This window comes from Hermetia illucens, chromosome 6 (assembly GCF_905115235.1).
Source record: "Hermetia illucens chromosome 6, iHerIll2.2.curated.20191125, whole genome shotgun sequence".
In the NCBI taxonomy this organism is placed as follows: Eukaryota; Metazoa; Arthropoda; class Insecta; order Diptera; family Stratiomyidae; genus Hermetia; species Hermetia illucens.
Window position 1 is genome coordinate 24,952,103 of NC_051854.1, and position 27,997 is coordinate 24,980,099.

The 27,997-nt window shown below is 44.5% G+C and overlaps 1 protein-coding gene across 1 annotated transcript; it reads left to right on the plus strand.

Moving 5' to 3' along the window:
• Positions 1–60: 60 nt before the first annotated feature.
• LOC119659560 (myb-like protein X) lies at positions 61–27,540 on the plus strand. Its single transcript, XM_038067709.1, has 5 exons — positions 61–247; positions 314–1,416; positions 14,634–14,769; positions 14,838–18,215; positions 26,845–27,540. Exons 1-5 carry the CDS (start codon positions 122–124, stop codon positions 27,316–27,318), a joined length of 5,217 nt encoding a protein of 1,738 aa, XP_037923637.1. The 5' UTR covers positions 61–121; the 3' UTR covers positions 27,319–27,540.
• Positions 27,541–27,997: the final 457 nt, after the last annotated feature.

The window sequence follows — 27,997 nt, forward strand, 5'->3', positions numbered from 1 at the left end:
CTACCTGTCCCTACCAATTGTCAACTTCTGATGACACTTCAACTGTCGTTTATGATTTTGACTGTTTTTGTCGTTGACCTGCATCGTCTTTGCGAAATGTTTTGGAATTTTTATTTGGAAAATGTCCATTAACATTACCGTGCATGGCAACCAATTGGAGAGTGTGAACCGCAAGACTGCCCTTCGTGACCCCGAGTTTGTAAGGAAAGAACAATTGGCCGAGAGGCGAAAGCAACGTCTGGAGCAGGTAAATAACGCGAATGGTCGCTCTTTCAAATGCACTTAAACAATTATCCTGGCATTTTGCTCGTAGGTCCGCCAACAGTCGAAAGAAGTCGCTCAGCACGTTCGTGAGAATGTCGGTGCGGAACTCAAAAAGCAGGAGCGGCGGATTGAGGAGCAAAAGCAAAGGGAGCTATTGGAATGGCGGGAAAAAGCCCTTGCCGAGGCTGAAGAGCAACGCAAAAAGAGTCTGAACGCTTTCGGGGCTGCACATCGTGCTGCCTTGGCTGAGCGTGAAAATGCCGCGAAAGTACAGAAAGAAAAGCGCAAGAAGGACGCTCTTGCACAACAACGTGGGAAGGAAGCATTGCTCAGGGAAAAGCAATCGAAAACGACGAAAAAGCCTGTGGAAAAGCCGAAGGTGCAACTACCCCGGGTGCGGGTGCGGAAAAACGATGAAAACAGCTCCAAGGCAGCAAATGCTAATAGGATGCAAAAGCAAACTGTGGAGAGTGAAGGTGAATCGACTGATTCCTCCCTTTCTGAAGAAGAACTGCCTGAAACCAAGTCGACTTTGAAGGAAAACAAAGTCGTCGTAATGGACATCAATACGGACACGGACGACAGTTCGTCTGTAAGCCTCGAGGATTCTCATGAGGATTCGAATCGGCATTTCTACCGAACAAGCGAAAAATCGCAAAGCACGGTTTTATCGAAACCGGCCTACAACTGCTCCGACTACCGCCAGTCGGACACCTCCTCAGAAAAATCCAATTCCATTGAAGACCCCAAACCACGCCAGTTCACGAAAATTTCCGATCTAATTCAGAAACGACTGTCCAAGACAAGTATGACTACTTTGGACATACCTCCAAATTCTGAGCCCAGCATAACACCGACAAAGTCCTGCCTGAAAAGCAAACCGCCGCCACCGGAAATGGCGCCTTCGAGTAAAATACAATCCCAAGTACCGTCAACGTCGAAGAAAACTTCAATTTCCACAAAGCCGAGGTCGGAAGTGTCGAACACGGTGCAGTTTTACGATTATGACAATAAGTTTTCGAAGGCCTACGAACCACGCGAAGGAACTGTTAAACCGGTGGCGAAACCGCAAGGGCAAATCAATGCAATGGAGAGTGCCCGGTTGGAGCTGCAGCTGCAGAAGCAACAACAGAAAGAAGCGGAAGAAACAAGGTAAGTTTTTCGTAGAATGAATGACAGTAGAAAGTAAATTTGTCATTTTTCGCGCTCCCATTGAGATATGCTTGCTTCGTTTTTAATTGAATGCCAACGTAGTGGATCGAAGACATAGTCCCGTGAGTTGGGGCTTTAGAATACACTCAAATTCTTCGCTGCGCGTGTTGTTTCTCGCGGCTACCACAAGAAGCGCTCTCCTGACCTGGGAGCCGTTTTCGGATAGATTTCTGACTGCAGATTCCGGTGCAGGTTAAGGAGCATCACAATAGATTAATAATAATAATAATCGTTGGCGCAACAATCCATATTGGATCAAGGCCTTGAAGTGTGTTAGAGCACTTCATTCAAGACCGTAACGGTACACCACAGTACACTGTGGGAGGCAATGTGGTCAGCATTGCGCTCGCCCGAGATTATTACCCTGATTTGACTCAGGTACTCATTCACAGCTGAGTCGACTGGTGTCCGACATCCAATCACGATAACAAATTCCTCTGCCCCCAGCGAGATTTGAACCGCGACCTTCACAATAGATTCCCCGCCTTATTTTCACTAATGACGGAAATCACTTCTATGGTGCAATCTAACAAAACTTTCAAAGACTTTTTTAAAAAAAAAATATTGAATATTGTTTCGTGTCTTGCTGTACAAATAACTCCACAAAACCCCGCAGAAAGCTTTTTTGGCTGTTCCGAAAGGAGATTTCGGAAGAAGTGGATCGCCATCGCCCGACAGAATCCATTTTCTTTGGAGTCAGGTTTAAATGGTGAAGATCATTTCAATGTGAGTTAACATTTTTGAAACTTTAACTCCAATCTTAATTGATGATATACGATTGTGTCACAATTTTATGTCATCATCATCATCACCAACGGCGCAACAACCGGTATCCGGTCTAGGCTTGCCTTAATAAGGAACTCCAGACATCCCGATTTTGCGCAGAGAGGTCCACCAATTCGATATCCCTAAAAGCTGTCTGGCATCCTGACCTACGCCATCGCTTCATCTCAGACAGGGTCTGATTCGTCTTCTTTTTCTACCATAGATATTGCCCTTATAGATTTTCCGGGCAGATTAAGTGACCCGCCCACCGTAACCTATTGAGCCAGATTTTATGCACAACCTGGTCATGGTATCGCTCATAGATTTCGTAGGCTAAGGAATCATCCATCCTCATGTAGGGGGCCAAAAATTCTTCGGAGGATTTTTCTCTTGAACGCGGCCAAGAGTTCGCAATTCTTCTTGCTAAGAACCCAAGTCGCCGAGGAATACATGAGGACTGGCAAGATTATTGTCTTGTACAGTAACAGCTTTAACCCTATGGTAAGACGTTTCGAGCGAAACAGTTTTTGTAAGCTGAAATAGGCTCTTTTGGGTGACAACAACCGTGCGTGGATTTCATCATCGTAGCTGTTATCGGTTGTGATTTTCGACCCTAGATAGGAGAAATTATTAACGATCTCAAAGTTGTAGTCTTCTATTTTTATTCTTTCCGTTTGATCAGTGCGGTTTGATGTTGTTGGGTGGTTGGTTTTCGGTGCTGACGTTGCCACCATATACTTTGTCTTGCCTTCATTGATGTGCAGCCCAAGATCTCGCGCCGCCTGTTCGATCTGGATCAAAGCAGTTTGTACTTCGCGGGTGGTTCTTTCCATGATGTCGATATCGTCAGCATAGACCAGTAGTTGGGTGGACTTAAAGAGGATCGTACCCCTAGCATTTACCTCAGCATCACGGACCACTTTCTCCACGGCCACGTTAAAGAGGACCCTTGTCGTAGACCGTTGTTGATGTCCAATGGTCTTGAGAGTGATTCTGCTGCTTTTATCTGGCCTCGCACATTGGTCAGGGTCAGCCTAGTCAGTCTTATCATTTTCATCGGGATACCGAATTCTCTCATGGCCGTGTACAGTTTTATCCTGGCTATGCTATCATAGACGGCTTTAAAGTCGATAAATAGATGGTGCAACTGGTGTCCATTTTCCAATGGTTTGTCCGTCGTTTGCCGAAGAGAGAAAATCTGATATGTGATTGATTTGCCTGGAGTGAAGCCTCTTTGTTATGGGCCAATGATGTTCTAGGCATATGAGCCTAGAGCCTAGCAAGATAGCGGAGAATATCTTATAGATGGTACTCAGCAACGTGATACCTCTATAATTGCTGCACTGTGTGATATCTCCCTTTTTATGTATGACACAGATAATGCCTCTTTGCCAATCGTCAGGCATTGATTCGCTGTCCCATACCTTGAGCACAAGTTGATGAACCACTTGGTGTAACCGGTTGCCTCCATATTTAACCAATTCGGCTGTAATTCCATCGGATCCTGGCCACTTATGATTTTTTAGCCGATGAATTGCACGGACTGTTTCTCCTATACTTGGTGGTGGCAGTATTTGTCCGTTGTCTTGAGTTGGCGGGACCTCCAATTTGCCGATATTTTGGTTGTTGAGTAGTTCTTCAAAATACTCAACCCATCGCCCCAATATGTCCATTCTGTTGCAAATCGGATTGCCCTCTTTGTTTCGGCAGGATGAGCATCGTGGTGTCCTGCTGACTTGTTGGTAAAACTTCGGCGTCTGGTGCGGTTGCTCCCTGTACTTTTCTAGTTCACAGACTTGTTGGTTCTCCTAGGCTTCCTTTTTCCTTCTGTGAAGTCGCTTCTCCGCTCGCCGGAGTTCGTGATAAGTCTCTGCGCGTGCCCACGTTCTTTAAGAATGCAACATTACTCGGTATGCGGCATTCTTCCGTTCCGTTGCTAGCTTACATTCATCGTTAAACTACCCGTTCCGATTTTTTTTTGCAGCTGGAGCCAAGTATCTTTGTGACCGTATCAATGATAACGTTCTTCATGTGGTTGTGAAGATCATTTGTTGATGCTTCATCTCCAGGACCGCTGTTGACTGTGGTTATTGCGACATTCATTTCCCTCTTATAGGTGCCGCGGAAGGCTGTGTTGTGAATGGCTTCAGTATAATTCACTCTCACCTGATTGTCAGAGGGCATTGTAGGTGGTGTCGTAATTCAAGCTCGAAGCACCATGCCAACGAGATAGTGGTCCGAGTCTATATTGAACCCCTATATATTCTGACATTCATCAAGGCTGAGAGGTGGCCCATCCCTTGTAACGCTGTTACATCAGCCTTATATTGGGACAGGGTATCGGCCAGCTGCTGAGCAGCATTCGGTCTGTATAGGGAGCGCACGTTCCATGAGAAAATGCGCAAATCGTTAATCCGTTGTCGTTGCCGGGTTCGTCGTTGTAAAATCCATCCTGTCCGAGGCTCCTTTCGTGGCTTTATAACATCGGTTTTCCGTGTAGGGTTGTCAGCCCTACCCAATCCCCAACCTGGAGGGCCAGTTGATACATTTTGTCCCGTTTTTAGACGCGGGAGATTCGCCTTCATCCTTCTCCCTCTGCAGCTTTTCATAAAGAAAGAATTCCCAGCGATCACCACATGGAGGTGGAGATAGGATTTGGTAGTAGAGCTGCTGGTGTTGGTTCAGCAGGCGTTTCCCAGGTTTTATGCTCCATCGTGGGTACCAATCCACCCTGGGACCTATACTAACGCCATATCTATTCAAATAAAGTAAGTAAAAGTACATTACTATAATTTTTAGTAATTGACTGTAAAACACTCCTTAAGCTCATCCATCTATCACGAAATTGGCTTGAAGCAATGTAGGCTGATCCTACCAAGTTTGGTGCAAGTCGCACTATTATTAACAAAGTTATAATAGGCAAAGTTCTGCTTCTGTGCAAATTCGAGACTTTGAATGTTAGTATCACGCCAAAGTGGATATTCTCACATAATGTATGCATATGTGTATTACGTGCTAGGTGCTAATGGGACGAATGTCCACCCAAATGTTTTTATAAAAGAAATAACAAAACTTTTCATACGTGAAGCGTCCAGTTTCTGGTATCCCGACTTGTTATATAATATTTCCGCCTATATCATTACTAATGCAATACATATTATTTAAGTAGAGCTTTTGCTTATTTACAACTTGCATTTAGAAACAAGAGCAATTACTTGGCCTATTCATAACCATAATACAATGACGTAGCAAGGAGAATACTCTAGTCGCTGCCCCGTAGGCAATTCCCATCGGAATTCATCCCAGAAATCAGCTCCTTTCATTATCTCGCAAGAATTTGGCTTGTCCATATTCCATGCAGCGTCTCCAAACATGTAAACGGGTGAAACTACGCCAAACAGCACGGTCTTTCAACGAAGCTTTTTGGTCTGTGCAGATCATTTCCTTTTAAAGATTCTCTCAAATACCAAAATTTGGCACCACCACCCACTACTAACAATATTCTACTTCGACCACACAATAAAACTATGGAGAATCGTTCTACTCCCATGTCCAACCGGATTGCAGAATATTGCACTTTTGCAGACTAATATTCAACGGAACGGACAAATTAATCTAGAATAAATCAGAAAATGTTGACACTAGATGGAAGCTATGACCAGATCTACTCTGAGAGTACATTGCACTTTCTATATTCTATATTAATTTCTTCTTTATTTATTGTATTTTTAATTACCTCAACCAAAAGTATAAATTAAAAAAATGTGACGATTTTCGAGATCTCTATCTTTTCTCATGGTTTCGACCTGCTTTCGACAGGTAGGCAATCCACTCAGGTGGGTGAGTTGCGATACTTTGCTGTGCAGCTTGGACGAATCTCCGTTAAGCGACTTCACACTATAGTGCCTCCACACTACCCCACCTCCAGCTGATACTGGGTTTCTGTGTCAAAACCCGACTCCTGGTCCGCCAATTTTAAGGGCGCAGATCGAATCTCACGCGCCGAGGCCTCAGCCCCGGACGCAAAAGCCGGAGCCTGGTCATGGAAACCTAAAGAAGTGCTCGCCTCTGTTCAACACTTCATATGGGCCCTTATATAGTCGTTCCAAGCCCTTCCGGGAAGCATCCACGCGAACCAAGACGTGTGTGCAGATGTCCAGGTCCTTGGGGTGTTAGCCTTCATCGAAGAATGACGGGATGGCGGAGGTGATTTTAATTTGGCCACCGTGTCCCGGAAAAAGAGCAAAAGCCGAGTGGTGGAGAGGGTTGACCTGGTATCGAACCCGCTCTGGGGAGTCTCAAATTCTCCTTGCAAACTCTTCACGAGGGGCTGTACGTAGGGCAAGTAGAACAAAAGGCAGGACTTGCAACCATGAAGAGTCATGGTGTACCGTTATAGCGGCCTTCAGTCTCCGATTCCATCGTTCCAGCATCCCATTGGATTGCGGTACGCAGTCGTCCGATGGCGTTGAAGCCTAGGAGTTTGACTAACTCCGAGAACAGGGTAGACTTGAACTGCTACAGAACACCACGTGAACCTATCGATGAAGCCATGCGAATCTCGGAAGGGGCCAAAGATTTCAATGTGGATCGTATGTGTAGACCGAGGGAATAAGCGTACTTCTTTTTGTACGTAAGTATTATATTGCCATGTACGCGACTAATAATTCACGATCGTCACTGCTGTAGTTTTGTTGAGCCGAATTCAATTTCTTGGAAAAGAAGCTCAACGGCTGCTAGATTTGGTTCAATTTTTGGTGAAGGGCAGCACCTACTGCGATGTTCGAGAAGTCGACGAATACGGTTAGGGGTGCATCAGATTGAGGGAATGCCAGAAGTGCAGCGTTTGCCAGCTGTCGTTTGTTTAGCTCAAATGCCTGGATAGCCTACCTGGACCACGCATTCACGCGTGAGTCCTTGGCCTTGGGTCCAGACTAGTAAGCGTTAAGGCTCGCTTAATGTTGTGCGGTTTTGGGCATGATACAACGATAGAAGTTCAACATACCCAAAAACCTTCGCAGATACTTGACTATCTTAAGTTGTGGGATGTCTATAATGGCCTGAGCTTTGTCTGGATCCCCTCAGTGGAAATCATGTAGCCTAAAAACGTCATCTGCTGTTGAAGGAATTTGCACTTTTTAACGATAAGTACAAGACCAGACGTTGAAAAATGCATTCGAGATATTCCAAATGTTCATACTTTGAAGAAGAGGCGACCAACACATCATTCAAGTTCACGAAACAAAAGTTAAGATTCGTTTTGAGAATGGTAAGAAACCGTAAAGCCGTCGTCGCTTGACTTTTTTTAAAAAAGTTAAGATTTCGCAGGACAGAAAAGTTTGCGCCGCATTGCATAGACCAAAAGGCGTCCGTGTGAACTCAAAGAGTCCAAAAGTTGTGCCCATTGTCGTTTTCGGATTGTCTTCTGGAGATACAGGGATTTGGTGGCACGCTTTGGCTAAGCGCAAGGTCATGAAAACACGGCAGCGAGCGAGGTTGTGCGCCAAGTCATGGATGAGTTGTGTGGGATAGCGACCTGGAATGGTCTGTGCATTCAGACGAATGTAATCGCTATACGGTCTCCTTTCGCCGTTTGGCTTTGGAATCATGTGTAGTGGAGAAGATTAGCAGCGATTTAATGGTCTGCAAATTCCCTGCTTTAAAAGTGTCTCGAATTCTTTCTTAGCAACAGCCAGTTTCTGGGGTGATAATGGGCACACCTTCGAGAAGTTAAGGGAGCCGGTAGTGGAGATGTGATGCTGCACATCATGCTTAGCTGGCTACGAGAGACTACTTTCGGTAGTTATGTTGGGCGAATGCGAGGCTCGGCTGGTGCTTCAAAAATGATTGAAAGACTTAGAACAGGTGGAAGATTTCCCTGATGACCTGAGCGAAGTTAATAATAATAATAATAATCGTTGGCGCAATAATCCATATAGGATCAGGGCTTTGAAGTGTGTTAGAGCACTTCATTCAAGACCGAAACGGTACACTACAGTACACTGTAGGGGGCAATGTGGTCAGCATTGCCCTCGCCCGAGATTATTACCCCGATTTGACTCAGGTATTCATTCACAGCTGAGTCGACTGGTATCCGACGTCAAATCACGATACAAATTCCACTGCCACCAGTGAGATTTGAACCGCGACCTTCCGTAAGATAGCCTTTTGCTCTAACCACTCAGCTATCTGGAGCGAAGTTACGGGAACTATAAAATACTTATTCTGCAGATCCACTAGCAATTCATAGTGGCCTGAAAATTCTGCGCCTAATATGGGACTGTTGATATAATATATAACAAAACGCCATGAGAACGTTCGTCGGAGTTGTAGACTTACGTATACTTGCCTGCAGCCGTAAGTGTGTATGGTTGAGGACTTTGTCGCCGGTAGTTTGAGTTGTTCCGGAATCAGTTTGTGATTCCGTGATACCGGTAGAACTGAGACGTCTGCGCCTGTGTCGACCAGGTAATGGTGCATGCTCCGTGGATCATATATTGCTAGGCAGCGTGGAGCTGCGCACTGGGTAGATACCACTGGAGCTCCCAACGAGTTCAGTGTTTTGAAGATTTGAACGTGTACGGGCTGGTACACTTCTTTGCTTTGTCGGCAAAGATGCAGTGGTACCAGTAAATTGCACGACTTGTTGAGGCCCCGACGCGCGACTATCCGATCGCCCATTTCGGTGGGCGGACCGTGAACGAGTTCGGGACCTACCAGCCGAACGCAAAATTCCGACTATTGCCGCTAGCTTAGGATGGTAGCCGCGAGAATGGCCACCGTTTGCTGAAGAAATTTGGCCCGTGGCTTCTCGCGACATTTCACCACTGCTAACAGCTCCAAGGATCTGGAGCCCGTACCGGCCAAGATGGCCTATGTGTTGGTCGTGGCAAACACAGCGACTTTCTGAAGTCGCTCAACCCCGAATTTATCCCCACTCAACTGCTTCATCTTACGCAGCAGTTGGCCCGGGGAGCGTTCGCCTAAGTTGAGCTCGGTCAGCGCTTGAGGTGTCCTTTAATTTCGAGTAGGAACACTCCTCCACACCTTGTCCAGGCCGACGAGTGCGTGATTGAATCGCGTGGTATCAGTAGTGACGCCCGTGAGTGCGAACTGCGTCTCCAATTGTCGGAACGAGGACGCAACCCGGAGGACGTCGCCAAAACGGTGGCACCCGGAAGCGTTTGCCGCGCTGTTATCAAGCCCCATTTCCGAAATAGACGGATTTACTTAGAGAAAACGAAGAGCCGTTAAGGCCCCACAACGAGCGAAAAACGTGACCGAAGCGGAATTCGTCCCCGGAACGTACACTACACCACACAACTATGTTATTTAAGTGAATTGCAGCCGGTTGTTTCTGGGAAGATAACACAGAACGGTATTCGGGGCGGCCTCAGATTCAATTTCAATGTAGATTATTAGGTGTAGATTTCTGAGAATGCTGGAATTGTCCCTTGATTAGCACGATTATCAAGTCTACATAGAGATATTTTGTTATGGAAGTAACTGAGCCAACATTTTTAAATCCAAGAAACTCCGTAGTTCGGAAGACATTGAACGCCATCCTTTTCATTTCCGTTATTGACCATGCTATCCCTACGATTTTTCTATCAACCGGTTCCATTGGGGTTTTGAATTGACGAGGCCTAAACGTCAATCTTGGTGTAGCATCATGCGCAACCGCCGACAAGCTGTTCTAGGGCTAGGATGAAGGCTCAGTCTAATTGGCACAGATACTGCCACCGAATATTTGCAACATCTATGGCAAAAAATGAAGGAGAGAAGCTAACAACACACTGTGATTTACCGATCAACATTTTCTTGAAAATCAAATATGATTGCCATTATACTATTCCTTCAGGCCTTATTGGACTTGTGTGCGTGTGTGGTGGGAGAGAAGCTACAGCTTCTGAGCACTCAGATCGTGTTGTACTCGCCACCTCTGTCTGACGGAAAATTCCGGATTCGTTAACGTATCGCAGAATTTCCGTTAGTGGATGTGGATGTGATGCTACTGTCGCAACTGGAGAGCATCGGCACCAAAGATCTGATGCCTGATGCGTCCATAGGCGAGGCATTCGCATAGGAAATGCTCCGTGGATTCCTCATTACAGAAGGGACACGTATCATCTTGAGTAATTCCTATTCTGAACATATGCCCAGCTAGTGAATTATGGTCTGTCAGAATGCCCACAATACACCTGCAAGTCCTCTTGCTTTTCGACAGGATAAACTTTGCGGTACGCATGTTCGGTTCTGGCAGGAAAAGTTTGGTGTGTCGAGCAACATTTAGGCTCTGCCACCTGTCATTGTGGGAAGCTTGTTCCCAGTTTTTGAAAACAGACTTAGCCAATGCAAATGACTACTCAACGCCCTCAATGCAGCTTGGCTATCACTGCAGATTGCGATGCGCCTGGCCTTCAACCGCTCGTCTATCATCCAGTTGCCGCCCATAGGATCGCATATACTTCGGCTTGAAAAATCTTGCATATTGTCCCAAAGGAAAAGCCCACTTCTCGTTTTTATTCGAGAGCTAGACTCCGGCTCCAGAACCCTCTTCTGTTTTTGAGCCATTGGTGTAGAAGATTTCCGTATATCCCGTCACGCATTCCTCTGGGACTTCCCAGTTCTCTCTACGCTCAGGGTAACTTCATATCTTCTACCAAACAGATGTATGGGGACACGAGAATCGGAAGGTATTGTAAGAACTGGATTCAGTCCTCTCAGTAACTCTTCCAATGCTCTGTGCCCCCCACATTCTTTGTTTCCCCATAGATCTAATCGAATTAGTCTATGAGCTGCTCTCATTGCAGTGCTTTGAATAAATATATCCAGGGGCTGCAAATTGAGTAGTGCATTCAGAGTTGCGCCGGATGTCGTGCTCATGGCACCGGTGATAATCAGACACACAGCTCTTTGCAGTGCGGCTAGTTTACGGTGAAAACCTTTTTGTCTCACCTTAACCCATCACATTACGGATGTATATACGAACATCGGCCTAATGATGGCAACGTACATACAACGTACAACATAAGGCCTGAGTCCTCATGTCGAGGCGAAGGTCCGTCTGCACAGCCCATAGCGTGCATTGGCAAATTTTGCAGTTCGCATAGTAGTGAATCGATCAGCATACTCCACAGGAGTAGCGAAAGCACATCTCCTTGGGGGCAGCCCTTCGTTGCTTCTGCAATCAGATAGCGATCGATACCCACCTCAGCGCACAGCAATCTCTGCATTAGCATATCATGGATCCACTTAATTAAAGCATCACCGTTTTTGAAAAGGCGCACTGTCAAAAGCCCCTTCAATGTCCACGAACACCCCCATTGCGTACTCACCATTCAAAGTTGCATCCTCTACCTTTGTGACCAAAGAATGAAGAGCAGACTCGCAGGACTTTCCACGCTGGTAAGCATGTGGGTTTTTATTAAGTGGGTGCGATTTAAGTGCGTTTCCACGAATGTGACGCCCACCAGTCTCTCCAAACCTTTCAGCAAGAATGAAGTCAAGCTGATCTGTCTGAAGTTCTTTGGATTAGAATATTCATCTTTCCCAGGTTTCGGAATGAAGACTACCTTAACCTTTTGCCAAGAGGAAGGTATGTAGTCCAGAGCAAGACATACTCGAAAAATATTTCTTAGAGGTCGCTCTAAGTGCTCCAGACCCTCCTTTAGCATTGCCGGATAGATGCCATGCATACCAGGTGCTTTGAAATGTTCAAAGGACAGTATAGCAGCTCTCACCTTTTCATGGTTAACAACCGCTTTCGCAGTGTTCCAGTTCCCCTTGCGGCACTTGCGTGTTGAAGGGGTTGCAAGAACCGTCAACTCTCCCCCTGCCACTTCTCTCACCCGTTCTCCCGGATGGTGTACTTCCAGGAGGGTTTGTACTGAATCCAGTCTAGAGCTCGTGAAAGTACCGTCGGGTTTTCTAAGAGAGTCCAACTTGGCCGACTCATCCCTTTTGAGGACTCTGCACAGCCTTGAAGTCTCTCTTTTGCCTTCCAGTTCCTCACAGTACGCTCTAAAGGAGTCTCGTTTCGAACACCTAACGAGCCTCTTATATTCACGCCGTGAGTTCCTAAAGTTTAACCAGTCTTCGCTTTTGTTACTTTTGCAAGCACGGTCTAGAAGTCGCCTGGTTGATTTCCTGAGTTTTTGCAGTTCTCGGTTCCACCAAGGAACCGTTTTACCGCTTTGGCCTCGGGAAATAGGACAAGCAGTGTGCAGTTCAGAGTTTTCAATTCATCTTCCAGCGCCAAAGAAGTCCTTAGTCGCCTAGGGAACTGTACTTTATTGCCAAGAAGTTCAGTGAACTTTGCCCAGTCCGTTTTCCTAGGGTTCCGTCTTCGTACTGCAGACTGTTCGCCCGCAATATTCAGATTGATTTCTAGGTATCGGTAGGGACGCACCCTACGTTTGCAGTCATAAGACCAGCTGAAGTGATGAAATCAAATAGGTTCTCTCCTCTTGGATTTCATTTGCTACTGCCCCAACAAATATGTTGAACATTCGTATCGCAACCTATTAAGAGCTCGAGACCACTTGATTCTGCATACGCCACCAGATCCCTATGCTCTTGCGCCGGCGGAGGATACAAAGAATCATAGGGTAAATAAGCGGAGGCAACTATGATGAAGTCCTGGGAACACTACGAGCTTTGGCATGTTACTAGCAGGTAGGATTCACTCTGTAGTCCCTTCACCAGTACGAGCGCCCACACGGGAGTTCCGCCCCTTGTATGCACTATCCTCCGCGCGCAGCTCCATTGTGGGAGAGAGCACCGAAGATGTTGCAATTTGCTTTATATTGTATGAGTCGATGACCATCATTGTTCTTCGCTCTCAAAATGGAGATAATTCTCTACAGTTTCCTGATATGACTGAATTTCAGTCTATCTAGGAAAAAGTGGAGAACCATATGGTAACTTCCCCTGAGCAGATTCAGACTCTTTTGGTCCAGTTCGAATACCAAGTTGAAACCTTCCACGTTTGTAGATTTGTCCTTCCTGGCATACATGAACTTTACCCTCCAGTTTCCAAAGTCCATGCTCGGGTTCTGTTCACCCAGCATGCGGATGATGTACTCTGCCTTCCTTCGGGGGCCCGGTAACCAACATCCGACATGTTCTGTCCTGCGTAGCTCAGTGTTCACAATAGTGAATTTGGGCCGACCGCCGGAAATCAAAGCCGGGATTGTCTGCTGGAGCCACTTTAAGGCAGCCTCGTCAGTGCACTCCAAATGGAGAAGCCCATCGCGCACAGACATTCCCGGAGGATGGTAAATTGTCCCTTTGACATTTTGCCACCCTTGGAGGAAACTCCCACGGCAGCAGTCAGAACAGAGGCTGTAGGTTGCGCATACGTCTTCTTGCTTCTCGCCTTCGTGTCCATATTCCTATGGGAAGGACTAGCTTCATTGAGATCTCCCTCGCTGATCACCTCCCGGCACACCGGTCCAAATCCCCGCGAGACGCGTGGATGTAAGCCCTGGTGCGGAGCACAATAAAGCGTTGGCCACAGCAGATGTGTTGGTTTTACGCTTCTTGCGCGCATTACCGCTGACAGAAGAGTCTGGTGCGTTTAGTGTGGATCTTACCGGCGTTTCCAGTTTATCTCCACCTTCCGCCGGAGATTCCGCTTCCTTGTGTCCGATTTCTCTGGACGTTACCGCGCCTAGTGGTACAGCCACGTCCATGTACTCATTTCCAAGGTGCTTCATCTTCCTTCGTAGTGCTCTCTTCTGTCGCCGGCGGGGGGCTTTTCCAGGTTTACGGTGTCTGGGCCGCTTGGATCCATTTTCACATGCGTTAAACCAGTAGTGTGCACGTCACCAGCTTCCCGTTCTTCCGCTCTTTCCGGTAAGGGTGAAAGAGAAGGTTTTGACAGGCAGGATTCAGCCTGCAGTCCCCCCCCCCCTCCTTAGTGGCCGAAGTTCTGTTCTGCCGAGCCTTCTTCTTCCGTTTGCGAGTAGATTTGGGCTGTAGTACCGCGAACGGGCCGGCCGTAATCCGACTGCGGCCAGTTTCCAATTTCTCCAAAGTTGAGAGTTACCGTACCTTCCTTTCTGACTAACTTCGCCGTGGGCACTAAATGCAAGCTTTCCTATGAGTCGGAAAGCATGCCTTCTATAGATTTATCTATAGGGGGGTATGAATGTGGTGAGGCCTCCAAAATCCGCGCATCGGCCGCAACAAGATTGCTCATGGTCGCGGGTGGATTCGAAGTCTGTGACTTCTTACCACTTGAAGAGTTTATATCCTTCGTTTCCATATTCATATTTTAGACACCTTTAGTAAACTACTACAGGCTCCCCCACCACGACAAGGTTTATTGGACTTACTTTCTCCTCTACCGTTCTGCTTTGGTAAAATTTTCTTCTTCTCCTTTTCAGGCGGAAAGCAGACGAACGTTGTCAAAACGCAATTGAACGTGAAAAAGTTCGTAGAGATTGTGAACAGTTGACACAGAAGCTTGATTCCTTAAACCGCGAAATCGGAGTATTACGGGAAATCGATGGACGAGGAGCGGTAAGTAATTCTGTTTGGATGTTAGCATCAATTTGGCGAAGCTCAGTCAATATTCAATAATTTTTCAGATAAATGTGTTCACGCAATCTAAAATGGAAAAAGAAAATGTTTCACGTCAGAAAAAAATGACTAGCGCGTTCGAAGATATACTTAACAGATCAGTGGTAATTACTTGTCCTGAAATAGAGAGAAAAAGACCTAACCATGGTAAAGATACTGAGAACGTTGCGCCATCATCGATAAATGTAGCGAGGATAACTGAGCCAAAAGATTTCCGTAGAGATTTTGACAACGTTAGTACTTCGGACAGTTGCGCGAGCATTCTTTTAGATTACGTCAACAAACAATCTGCTCAAATTTCGCAAGATATCAGATCGTGCGAAAACTCTAATACTCTAGAGGAATTGAAGGGTTTACTCAAGAAAATCAATGACATACGCGATCAAATTATAGCCGAAATAGAAAAGCAAAAGGCCAGAAACGATAAAAAATCGCTCGATGAATTGAAGGGTATCGCGCAATCGGTGAATGATTTACGAAGAGAGCGTGAAAGTATCTTGTCTGAAGAAAAAAGGAATATCGAATTTATGAAAGCGCATTTAGATAAGCGCGAGAAACTAATTAGGGAAAAAGAGAAAGATTTAGAACGGAAGCTTAGGAAAATTGCTGAAAATCAAATGATGAAAGAGAAGGCAGAGAAGGATTTGGATGACGATATTAAGGATAAAGGTACAAAAGAAGATAACGAACTTAAAGAGAAGAGAAAAGAGCCTAAAAAATCTACTGCTGAGCAAACCGGGAAAGCCCAACCAACCGTTCCTATAGAAATTGTAATTAAGTTGCGAAATGAAACCAGTGCCCAACCAGGAAAATCTCCTTACAAGAGCCCACGAAAGCGTTCCAGTCTTATCCCGGATTTTAAACACACGAAACGGAAGAAGGTCACGTTAGTAAAGCACAAATCTTCAGATTCAGTTGTTGGGGAGAAATCCCTACCGAAAACCCCTGCAAAGAAGACCGTTGAGATTTCTCCTACAAAAAGCAGGAGTTCTACATCGTATTTAAGCCTGCCCGAGGCCATACATACAAAACTAGGAGAATTATTATCAATTCCAGTTCAGCAGGATACACGCGCAAATTCTGCTGAACGTGATCGAACAGAGGCTGTTGGACGTGATCATACGGAGGGTGTGAAACAGGCGAAACCGTTTGAACCACGTCAACAAGCCACGACCGATCAAACGAATAAAAAAGTCAATCCTGCCCTAATGCATTATATTCAAAGATTGCTTGGAATGTCGAGAAGTTCTATTGACATGCTGGGTGTAAGTAGCTCTGAAGTTGGAACCCCATCATCTTCCATAGTTGCTGTTCCCTCAAATCAAGCGGAAAGTGGAAGTGACATGGCTGAGAAAGAGAGGATACGCAGATTGCAAGCGTTTATTAATGAGAATTATAGTTTCATTAGTGAAATGGAAGAATCGTTCAAATCGAGTAAATCGACTGGGTCTTCCGCAAGTTCATCTAGCAAAGAAATGGAGAAAATATGGCGAACGGCTTTACAGCAACAACAAGAAGATCTTACTCCATCACATTTAGAAAAACAAATCAAGTCGATTCTCAAGAAGAAAGCAACACGAAGCAAGTCTAGCTCAATCAAAATAAAAACAGAAACTGTCGAAAGGTCTGTATCGAAAAAGTCCGTAGAAACTCAAGTCGAGGAGATTCCAAAATCCGAAAAGTCTGTTGAAGTTGATATACCTGCGGAGCAATTGATGCCTCCCCCAAAGTCGCCTGTAACAAGTCATGTTAGTGGAACATTGGACACAAACCAGCTGGTGGACCAATACACACAACTGACAAACAATTGCACTAAACGCATAGCTGAGCTTACGGATATGATAAATAAAGTGCGAAAAGAGAAGCAAAAAATATTGGAAATAACGCTCACGTCTGGGAGTGAGACTGGTCGAAATTCTACTGAATATTTAGATTTGCCCGAAGGTCGGATAAACAAAAGTGACGAAGATTCGGGTAAAGTAAGTGGACTGAAAAAGGTGCTGGAAGCACAGGCAGATTCGGAAAGGATGAACCTCGAACGAAACAAACTAACAGGAGTTAGTCGTGATAGTGGCATTTCACTTTCGCGTCCAGTTACAGCCTTAGATTCGCATGAAGTCGTCCCAGATGCCCGTATTCTTGGTAGAATATCACCTACTCAACACATTCAACCTATTCTGAAAGACTCGTCAAAGTATGTAGTGCAAGAAGCCGTGTCCATTCAATCTGAACGACCAGATGGCCCCAGTTTTGATGCTAAGAAGCCGCACAAGCCGCCTGCCACTATTGCTCGCTACTCTCCTCAACTTATTGAGGAGCTTCCGCACGAACTTTCAACTATACTTGAAGTCGAAACCCCGATCACTTCGAGAATAAATACTTTGGCTCCGGAAGAAAATGCACCGGCCATGCATGAGCGAAGCACAAGTGCTAAATCCATTCACAATTTCCCGACGTATGAAGAGTATGTGAGGAAGCATAATATCGACGTGAGTCAATTCATTGATATTGATAGAAGCTCGAAGATGCCGAGTGACTTTCAAGATTTCATAAATGCGTCAAATAAAGGTAATTTACAATACCAAGAGTTTCCATCGTTCAATACGTATTTGCGTGATCAGGGACATACTAGCGGTATTCAACACAAACACACTATTTCAGCTTATCAGTCAATTGTGGAGGCCGACGTGCCTAGTTTTAAACGCTTCCCTTCACATAAGTCTTATGTAGAAAAGCACAATGTTAGCGGCTTGTTAGATTCACAAAGCATTGCAGCGGTTTCTGTTTCAGATCGTTCAACTCCTTCAAATCCAATAGAAGATTCTGAATCGACTGAGAGCCTACCAGATGTTGTGGCTGAGCTGAAAAAGCGTCACATTATTGAACATTCATTCCGGAATGAAATTGCTGCACCCCAATCGGATGGCTCTTCAGGAAAACCATCAACAAGTAGTGATGAAAGGGCTGTTGAAATAACTGTAGTTTCCAGCAGTAGTAGGACCCCACAACATAGAAGTCCATCGAAAACCGCATCAAATATTAAATCTCCAGTGAAAAAGAAAATGCAAATTGTATCATATAAATCTTTAGATAAACCTTCACGTACAGAACAGAGTAAAATAGTTGATTTAACTGGAATCGAACTATTGCCGCCGTCGTCCACCTCTACGTCATCATCTCAAAGTACATCTCAGTCGTTGGAAAAAGAGCTGGATAAGATGGGATTGAAATGGGCGAGTTTGATGCTTAAAAAGTCCCAGCAATCAATGGAGCTGGGTAGTACGTCCTCAAGCTTTACGTATGAACAACCGCGACGTAAATCACCAAAGAAGACACCGGAGAAAATGAAGATTTCTGGAGCTGCACTTGGTGATGTTTCTGCACGGGTGAGTTGGATGCTTGTTTCTATTATTTGTAGGTTTAGTTAGTGGTTTTCTACCTTCGGGAGAGTAACTCGTTAGGTATTGCCGTTGAAAATACGATAAGATCGCTTCTACTGAAATACTGGGTTATATCCAAAATAGGTTTGATTTCCTGTGGCGCGTGATTCCTTTAACACAACATTTTAAATTGTATAACACAAAATCTTATTAAAATCGGTTTATTGTCTATCTGTCTGTCTTTGAGGTGGAAAAGCCCCTTATTGCCTCGTGGGACTAGCTCACTTTAGCTAGGTCTCCATCGTACTATGCGCGACGTTCATAACGGCGCCTTCCTGACATTTTCCGCTTTTTGCAATTAAATTGGACCGTCGCGGTCGTGGAGTTCTAATTTTCCTTTAGGTTTCTCCTTTCTTCCATCAACCTTGGGCATGGGAAGAATACGTGCGCTGGGTGTGGAAACCCTATCGCAATTTGGATAGCAGATGAGGTGCCCAATTTACGGCTGTAGAGGTACTGACGGTATTGTCCATGCACCGTGAGAACTCTGCAGCCACTCTCGATGACAGGAATCGAACCCTTTTTTGATTGGTACTATCGCTGTTACCTATAGATCTGTCTCTTTCGGCTTTTTTCATTTGCGGTAAAGGAGAGATGGGGAGAGCAGTGGGCTTAATACATAGCCCTGTGGACACCCGCGCAGAAAGCGTACTGTATTTTCAGCCAAGCCAATAACCTATTTGATGACAACGAAGATTGATCTGGCTTTACGGAATCCATACTGTTAATCTAACATGCCGCTTATATGCTACTGGAAATATTCCCCTCGGTCATGGACGCTTCAAACAACTCTGTAAACATGTCCGGTCTGGATTTCACGGCAAGCTTAAGGGGCTTATTCGGTACTCCATCCAGGCTCGGAGTTTTGCTCAATTACTTCAGCTCAAACGTGGGAAAACTTGTCTCAGTCTTTCGGATCTTGCAGAAATTTCCTAGTTCTTTTAAATCGGGGTCAGCTTAGCTTTGACCTTTTTTAGTATCTCCGATTACAATAGATTTCTTTTACTGTAGATTACAATTGCCTCTGGCCGAATTCGAAGCTTTGATTTCTTCATCATCATCAACGGCGCAACAACTGGTATCCGGTCTAAAAGCTATCTGGCGTCCTGACCTACGCCATGGTTCCATCTTAGGCAGGGTCTGCCTCGTCTTCTTTTCTACCATAGATATTGCCCTTATAGACTTTCCAGGCCATCCATACGGATTAAGTGACCCGCCTACTGTAACCTATTGAGCCGGAGTTTAATCACAACGGCCATGGTATCACTCATAGATTTCGTTGTTATGTAGGCTACGGAATCGTTTATCCTCATGTAGGGGGCCGAAAATTCTTCGGAGGATCCTTCTCTCGAACGCGGCCAAGTTTTTGTCTTGCTAAGAACCCAAGTCTCCGAGGAATATAGGGACTGGCAAGATCACTATCTTGTACAGTAAGAGCTTTGACCTATGGTGAGACGTTTCGAGCGGAACAGTTTTTGTAAGCCGAAATAGGCTCTGTTGGCTGACAACAACCGTGCGGATTTCATCGTCGTGGCTGTTATCGGTTGTGATTTTCGACCCTAGATAGGAGAAATTATCAACGGCCTCAAAGTTGTAGACTCCTATCTTTATTCTTCCCGTTTGACCAGTTCGGTTTGATGTTGTTGGTTGGTTGGTTTTCGGTGCTGACGTTGCCACCACATATTTTGTCTTGCCTTCATTGATGTGCAGCCCAAGATTTCGCGCCGCCTGCTCGATCTGGCTGAAGGCAGTTTGTACGTCTCGGGTGGTTCTTCCCATGATGTCGATATCGTCAGCATAGGCCGGTAGATGGATGGACTTAAAAAGGATCGTACTTCTTGCATTTACCTCAGCATCACGGATCACTTTCTTGAGGGCCAGGCTAAAGAGGACGCATGATAGGGCATCCTATTGTCGTAGACCGTTGTTGATGTCAAATGGTCTTGAGAGTGATCCTGCTGGTTTTATCTGGCCTCGCACATTGGTCAGGGTAAGCGTAGTCAGTCTTATCAATTTCGTCGGGATACCGAATAATAGATGGCTTTAAAGTCGATGAATAGATGGTGCAACTGATGTCCATATTCTAACAGTTTTTCCATTGCGTCTTTGATATAAGCCAATGATGTTCTGGGCGTATGGGGCAAGATAGTGGAAAATATCTTATAGATGGTACTCAGCAACGTGATACTTCTATAATTGCTGCACTGTGTGATATCTTCCTTTTTATGTATGAGACAGATAATGCCTCGTTGCCAATCGTCAGGCATCGATTCGCTGTCCCATACCTTGAGTACAAGCTGATGAACCACTTGGTGTAATTGGTCGCCTCCATATTTAACCAATTCGGCTGTAATTCGATCGGCTCCGGCCGACTTATGATTTTTAAGCCGATGAATTGCACGGACTGTTTCTCCTAAACTTGGTGGTGGCAGTATTTGTCCGTCGTCTTCAGTTGGCGAGACCTCCAACTCGCCGATTTTCTGGTTGGTCAGTAGCTCATCAAAGTACTCAACCCATCGCTCCAATATGTCCATTCTGCCGGAAATCAGATTTCCCTCTTTGTCTCGGCAGGATGAGCATCGAGGTGTATAAGGTTTCATCCTGCTAACTTGTTGGTAAAACTTGCGCGCCTGGTGCGGTTGCTCCCTGTACTTTTCTAGTTCACAGACTTGTTGGTTCTCCCAGGCTTTCTTTTTCCGTCTGTGAAGTCGCTTCTCCGCTCGACGGAGTTCGTGACAAGTCTCTGCACGTGTCCGCGTTCTTTGGGAATGCAACATTACTCGGTATGCGGTATTCTTCCGTTCCGTTGCTAGCTTACATTCATCGTCAAATCAGCCGTTTCGACTTCTTTTGCGGCTGGGGCCAAGTATGTTTGGGGCCGTTCTTCAGGTGATTGTGAAGATCATTTTTTGATGCTTCATCTCCAGGTCCTCTGTTGGCTACAGTTATTGCAGCACCCATTTCCCTCTTATAGGTGTCACGGAGGGCTGTATTGTGGATGGCTTCAGTATTAACTCTCACCTGATTGTCAGCGGGGATTCTAGGTGGTGTTGTTATTCGAGCTCGGAACACCATGCCAACGAGATAGTGATCCGAGTCTATATTGGCCCCCCTTATTTGGTAGTAGAGCTGTTGGTGTTGGTTCAGCGAGCGTTTCCCAGGTTTTATGCTCCATCGTGGGTACCAATCCACGTTTCGCCTTAGGACCTATACTACCCTTTGGTTCCTTGCCCTTCTTTTTATTCACGTCCTTGGTTCACTACATATTTTCTCTCTTCTGAACTTTTAGTTCCGTTTGTTGGCCTGTTGATCCCAAGAAGTGTTCAGTAGTCGGCGGTCGATGGTCTGTTAGGAAAACAGGTTTCATGTTTCCCTTAGGCAACCAAAACTAATAGCATTGGATGCTACGGTGGTCAAGTTGTCCACCACCGAGACACTGCTGTCGGGGTATATCAAGGGCCGGGAGCATACCGGTACTGGGTTTCCGAGCCCCTGCATCGTAATTTTACTACTTTTCTCATCTTCCCTATTGATTTTAACATATGTTCTGGGCATCTTTTGGCCCACGCACTAGAGATGAGGAAACACATGCCCATTAGAAAGAAAGTAGACGAACAAATATTGACACACTTTCAGGTGTGCCCCTATCCGCCACCTCGGGTCCCGCTTGATGGGAGGTCTTCCAACTTCTCACAGGATCGATATTCGCGATATTCTCTGTATCCGCTTAGGACTTACGCTAGGTTGTAGCTAACTCCGCCATATCCTCGTTTAATGCGTTTTGAAAAATCTGGGATAATTCTATAGGTCTATCGTCCTTTAGCTAAAAGGTTCCATCTCTTTTGTGCTCTTGCTAAATGCTAACGATAGGTGTGCGCTACTGCACATGTAAGATTGTCCGCCATGCTTGCTGTTACGTCAGATATTGTATGGTTGCAATCTATATTTGGCAATATTTTCGTCAGCAAAGTACTCATTCCAAAGGCTTTTGTAGCTAAATTTTCAAGATGTGGCTTGAAGTTTAGTTTCTGGTCAATCATGACTTCCAAATATTTCAGCAGTAGTTGCAAATACATGGTTTCCTCGTTGATCCTGGTTTTTATGGAAGTTTTCTTTCTCCATTTTATGATCAGAACCACTTAAATGGTGTTTTGGGAGTAAAAGACCAATTTTCTCAAGCCAGAGTCTAATTTCCCAAATTGCCTCGATTGTGAGGATTCCGATCTACTTGATATTTTCTGCCACGATATTATCTGCAAATAGTCTCTCCTTTGGGGAGCTGTAAAATCACAATGCCGTTATATATTATTATCAACACAAGCACAATGAGAACGAACCTTTATGGAAGAACCTTTATAAATCCATCATCCAAATCATAGTACAACAGCCTCTATAAATATATGCATAAGATATTTTGGAGTGCTTAATTTGACTAAAGTGCAAATTATTTTGCTCTATCTTGCAGAATTAAGGTATTCCTCACATCGAGAGTAACCAACAAGCTAGATTTATTGCTCTCCATTGCTGTCTCTGCGGTTATCGTTACCGTACTGGTCGCATAGATCTTTCCTTTCGGAACCTAAACATGTCGCCCCCCCCTTTTTTTTCTGCGATCGGCATAAACCTATTGTAGACAATGCATTCAAATAGTTTGCCCAGAGGTTTATGTTGAAATCAATACTAGTTTCTGTCACTTCCATACAACCGATCAATTTTTACAGTTTTGGCGACCACTAACAGCGCTTTATTAACGACGTCCTCTAAGTCTGTGGCTTTATTTTTGCTAATCCTTTTTGCAGCTAGGATGATTGCGTTTAGGTTTGAGTGCCCCGATCTGCGTAGCATTCATCGCTCCTGTAATACTCAGGGAACCGAGCCAACAGCTTCCTGCTACCAGCGAAATTTAACCTCGGCCACTAGAAGATGTATGCTCAGATCAAAATGGGCTTTATTATGGATGGGTATATCCAATGAATCTGCTATGTTGAAAGTGACTATTTCTTACCTATCGCAGTCCTAGAGCAAGCTACAGGATTTCTGATAAGGTTTCTGGATATGTTGCTTCCACGTTAGCTTGGAGTCAGGATGTAATTCAAGATACTTGACTGTCTCAGCTGGATTTCCAAACCAGATAAAGTGTGTAGTTACTTCACTTAATGCTCCTAGTGAACATAACTAGCCTAGTTTCCCTAGTGCTCAGCATGAGTCCGTTACGAAGGCACCAAGTGGGAATAGAATTGTGCTGAAGTAGCCACATACTGTGACCACGAACTTGTCAATACCTATTACGACTAGATCGTTCACAAATGCTTGCGCAAGATCTTTTATGTTCTCCAGGAACCATAACAACTTGTCCGTTGCCAGAGACTATTAACGAGGGAGAGAGAACCCTTCCTTATGAACACTCTCAAGACAATCAACATACCTGTTGTCGAAGAATGTATTGGATATTCCACCACACAGCAGTGGAGAATCACCTTCATCATCAAAGTTGCAACAACTGGTATCCGGTCGAGGTCTAAGGTAAGGAACTCCAGATAACCCGATTTTGGGTGCACCAATTTACTATCCCTAAAAGCTCTGCCACGTTTTCTTTTTCTGCAATATATATTGCTCTTATAGATTTTCCGGGTTGGATCGTCTTCACCCATACGGCTTAAGTGACCCACCGAACTTATTGAAAACGGTTTCGCCGTTATATAGTCTACGGAATCGTTACATCCTCATGTAGGAGGACAAAAATTCCTCGAAGGATTCTTCTCTCGAAGGCGGCCAAGAGTTCGAAATTTATCTGGTTAAGAATCCAGGTTCCCGAGTAATAAATGACGACTGGCAAGCAAGATAATAGTCTTGATTCTATGGTGAGACGTTTGGAGCGGAACAGGTTTTGTAAGCTCTCCTGGTTGCCAATAACTGTGCGCGGATTTCATCGTCGTAGCTGTTATTAGTTGTGATTTTTTTACCCTAAACAGAAGAAATGATCTCAGTTGACTGGAATAGTTAAGAGTATGAATTCTCTCATGGCCCTGCTATCGTAGACGGGCTTGAAATTGATTAAAAGATGGTGCAACTGATGGCCATATTCCAGCCGTTTTTCCATCATTAGTCGGGGAGAGAAAATCTAATCTGTTACCGATTTGTCTGCAGTGAAGTCTCCTTGATATGGGCCAATGATATTCGAGCGTATGGGGCTATCCGGGCTAGTAAAATAGCGAGAGAATATCTTAAGGGTGGAACTCACCAAAATAATACATATATAACTGCTAGCCTGTGTGATATTACCCTTTTTATGTAAGGATCAGAAAATGTTGTTGTACTCCGGATAGCTGAGTGGTTAGAGCACAAGGAAGGTCGCGGTTCAAATCTGACTGGTAGCAGTGGAATTTGTATCGTGATTTGACGTTTGATACCAGTCAACTCAGCTGTGAATGAGGACCTGCGTCAAACCAAGGTAATAATCTCGGGCGAGCGCAATGCTGACCACATTGCCTCCTATACTGTACTGTAGTGTACCGTTACGATCTTGAATGAAGTGCTTTAACACACTTTAAGCCCCTGATCCAATATGGATTGTTGCGTCAACGATTATTATCATTATTATTATCAGATAGTGCCTCGTTCCCAGTCATCTCGCATTGATTCGCTGTCCCAGACCCTGATCATAAGTTGATGAGCCGCTTGGTGTAGTTGGTCGTCTCCATATTTAACCAATTCGGCTATAATTCCATCGGTTCCAGGAGATTTATGATTCTTAAGCAGATGAATTGTACGAACTGTTTCTTCCATGGTTGGTAGTGGCAGCATTTGTCCGTCGTCTTCAGCTGGCGGGACCTCTAACTCGCCAATATTCTGGTTGTTGAGCAGTTCATCAAAATATTCAACCCATTGCTTCAATATGGTCGTACGGTCGGAAATCAAATTTCCATCTTTGTCTCGACATGATGAGCATCGAAGTGTATACGGCTTCATCCTATTTCGCGGAAAGTGTTTGCGTCTGGAGACGATCATCTTGTGTCACACTGCTAGTTGAATAATCCGCAGTCCGATGTCACTCGGTCGACGTATCTTTTAAATGCGGCCTCCCTCCCAACTTGGCTGATAAAATCTCCAAATATGGTTTTGATATCATATCTGGGACAGGCTTTGAGTTAGGTTCATCCAGTCCGAGGCTCCTTTCTTGGCTTCGTAACATCTGAGTTTTCATGTAGGGTTGTCAGCCCTATCTAACCATCGGCCTGGCTGGTATAATTTGTCCTGTTTTAACGTGCGGGAGATTCGTCTTGATTTCTAATCTCAGTTTTTCATTAAGAAAGGAACCCAAATCCCCACATGGAGTTGCAGATAGGGTTTGGTGGTTGAGTTGTTTGTGTCGGTTCAAAAGGGGTTTTCCAGGTTTTATTCTCCGTCGTGGGTACCAGCCCACGTTTTTATCCTTGGACCTATACTACCATAAAAAGAATTCAATCGATTTCAGACTGTCTTGCTCCGATGCAAATTGCTGCGAACAGGATATAGTTGAAGGAAGCTTCGATGTCCATGAATGGACCTAACATGTATTTTATTCTTTTTCGGATATAGACTTTCCAGGTTTTACCGTGTTGTGGAGTGTTGTATTCGAGGATTTGCTTTTTTAGCAGCAATGTTCTCACCGTGTATGTGAATTGCCCTCGTGTGGGAATAAATATCACTTTGACACTACGCCAGGTAATTGGAATATAAGCGTGTACCAAACATGCGCCGTATATGTATTCCCAGGACGTTTTATTACTAGAGCAGGACTGGTGTCCTCTGGTCCTGCGAATTTATATCAATGGAATATTGAACTCGGTTTTGGGGTGTATGCGGCTGTCGGCATCGGTTTTTTCCTGGAAAGTGCGTTTGCAGCAGAAGTTTGCAATTAATTCATTGCTTGCTTGAGGTAGGCAGAACCTCCCGCTTTGTATACCTAGGTTACCCAGCACTAATTACATTCGTTTACAAAGATCCGCTTCAAAGTGAGATAGCTGTGTCATGTTCTTCACATCTTTCCAAACCCTCTTTCCTTCCAACAGTTGAATTAGACTTCAGAGTTCGGTTGAAGAGAGGTCACTCTCCTCTGTTTTGACAAATGTGTCACTATACTGTTTTACTGCTTTAGCGTACAGGGTGAACAGCTCTTTTTGAAAGCTTCTCACACACTAGTTGTCACTATTTAGGGTATTTTCTCATATCCCCCAAAGAATTTTTATAGAATGGATTGCACAACGCTCAATCTGCCTTCGCAGATTCCGAATTATGGCGATTAGGAGTCAATCTATTAAGAAATCATTGTGTCTATGATTTGAGAGCGTAATACTAGTTTACACGATACGTCTACCGCATCCATTATTTCAGGGACTTTTATTGGCCATTTTAGGAGTAGATAGCAATACGAAGATTTGAAGAAAATCTTTTTCATGTCATATTAGTTAATTCTCCCAAAATGTACAGGATGCCAAATTAATTTTTCACAAATTTGTCAGAAAATAAAATAAGCCATTTGGGGTCTTGTTGTTTGAAAAATGTTCAATTGAAATCTTTTATAATCTTTTTGCAGATCGATGAGCAACGAAGAAAAGACCAACTGCCTCAATCGCCATCAGATAGTAACGGAAAGCCATTCAACTTAAAAGAGTTCTTTACAAAAGAGCTGCAAAAGCGAGCCACCACATCCATATCATTATCATCAACAGACGATTCGATAGCCAGCAATTTCATTAAATCCCTTCTCGGCTCAGCCAGTTCCACGCCGGTTCCTTCGTCAGAACGAAAAACTAACATTCAGGATCGTCAGAGACCTCACACATCCACGCCTGTTCATCAGAAGAAATCGTCGACTTCCTCAAAGTCTTCGCCTGATTCAACGAAACTCTTCTCTGGAGAGAGTGCCTTATCATCAGTGAGATTCAGTTCAGGATCGAATCATCCTAAACAGCAGCCAAGTCTGCAAGACTGTGATGCTTTAAGTGCCTCCCATTTGAAACTGAAATGTAGGTCGGAGGAGCATAAAAGCAGCAACAAATCCAGTTGATTGTATACGCGAAAAGACATTTGTAATCGATTTGCTCAGTGTAGTATTATTTTTATTGAACATCTGTTAAAGTTTTAAAGAGACGTTTAATGATAAGTTTTTAAGAAAGACGATTGCATTAAGTAGTTCAATATTTTTATATGCGATTTTATTTTATTGACCTATAAAGTTGAATGTATTTTTAGTGCTTGTTTAAAATAAATTTGCCTAAAATTAGTTAAAGTTAGCTTTGCCATAAAATTTTCTAGTCATTTTGGCGTGTTATGTGAATGAACATTTACTTGATGAGCGAGTGTGATGGATAATGGAATGTGCCCCGATAAATTCCTTTGTTCAAGCCACCAATCAACATAGTACAAATATGAAATTTCAAGAAACCAGGAACCAATCTGGGGTGAGTCATATTACAAATAATTTTTATTTTATTGATAATTGAAGAATGGGTAATATGATTTTCAAATTTGATGCGGACTTCGTTGTCTTAATTAGTGGAGTGTTTCCGCATCCAATCTCAGCATGATCATGGCGTGCTATGCCACTGGACCAAAGTAACATCTTCGTCTCCATTACCGTAAAGTGCGCTTCATTGTCTTTCATAATCATTACTATAGAGGGCGACAGGAGCACAAGACACTGCGGTAAATTTTGGATTTCGTTCGTTGATAAAGAACTACAGGTT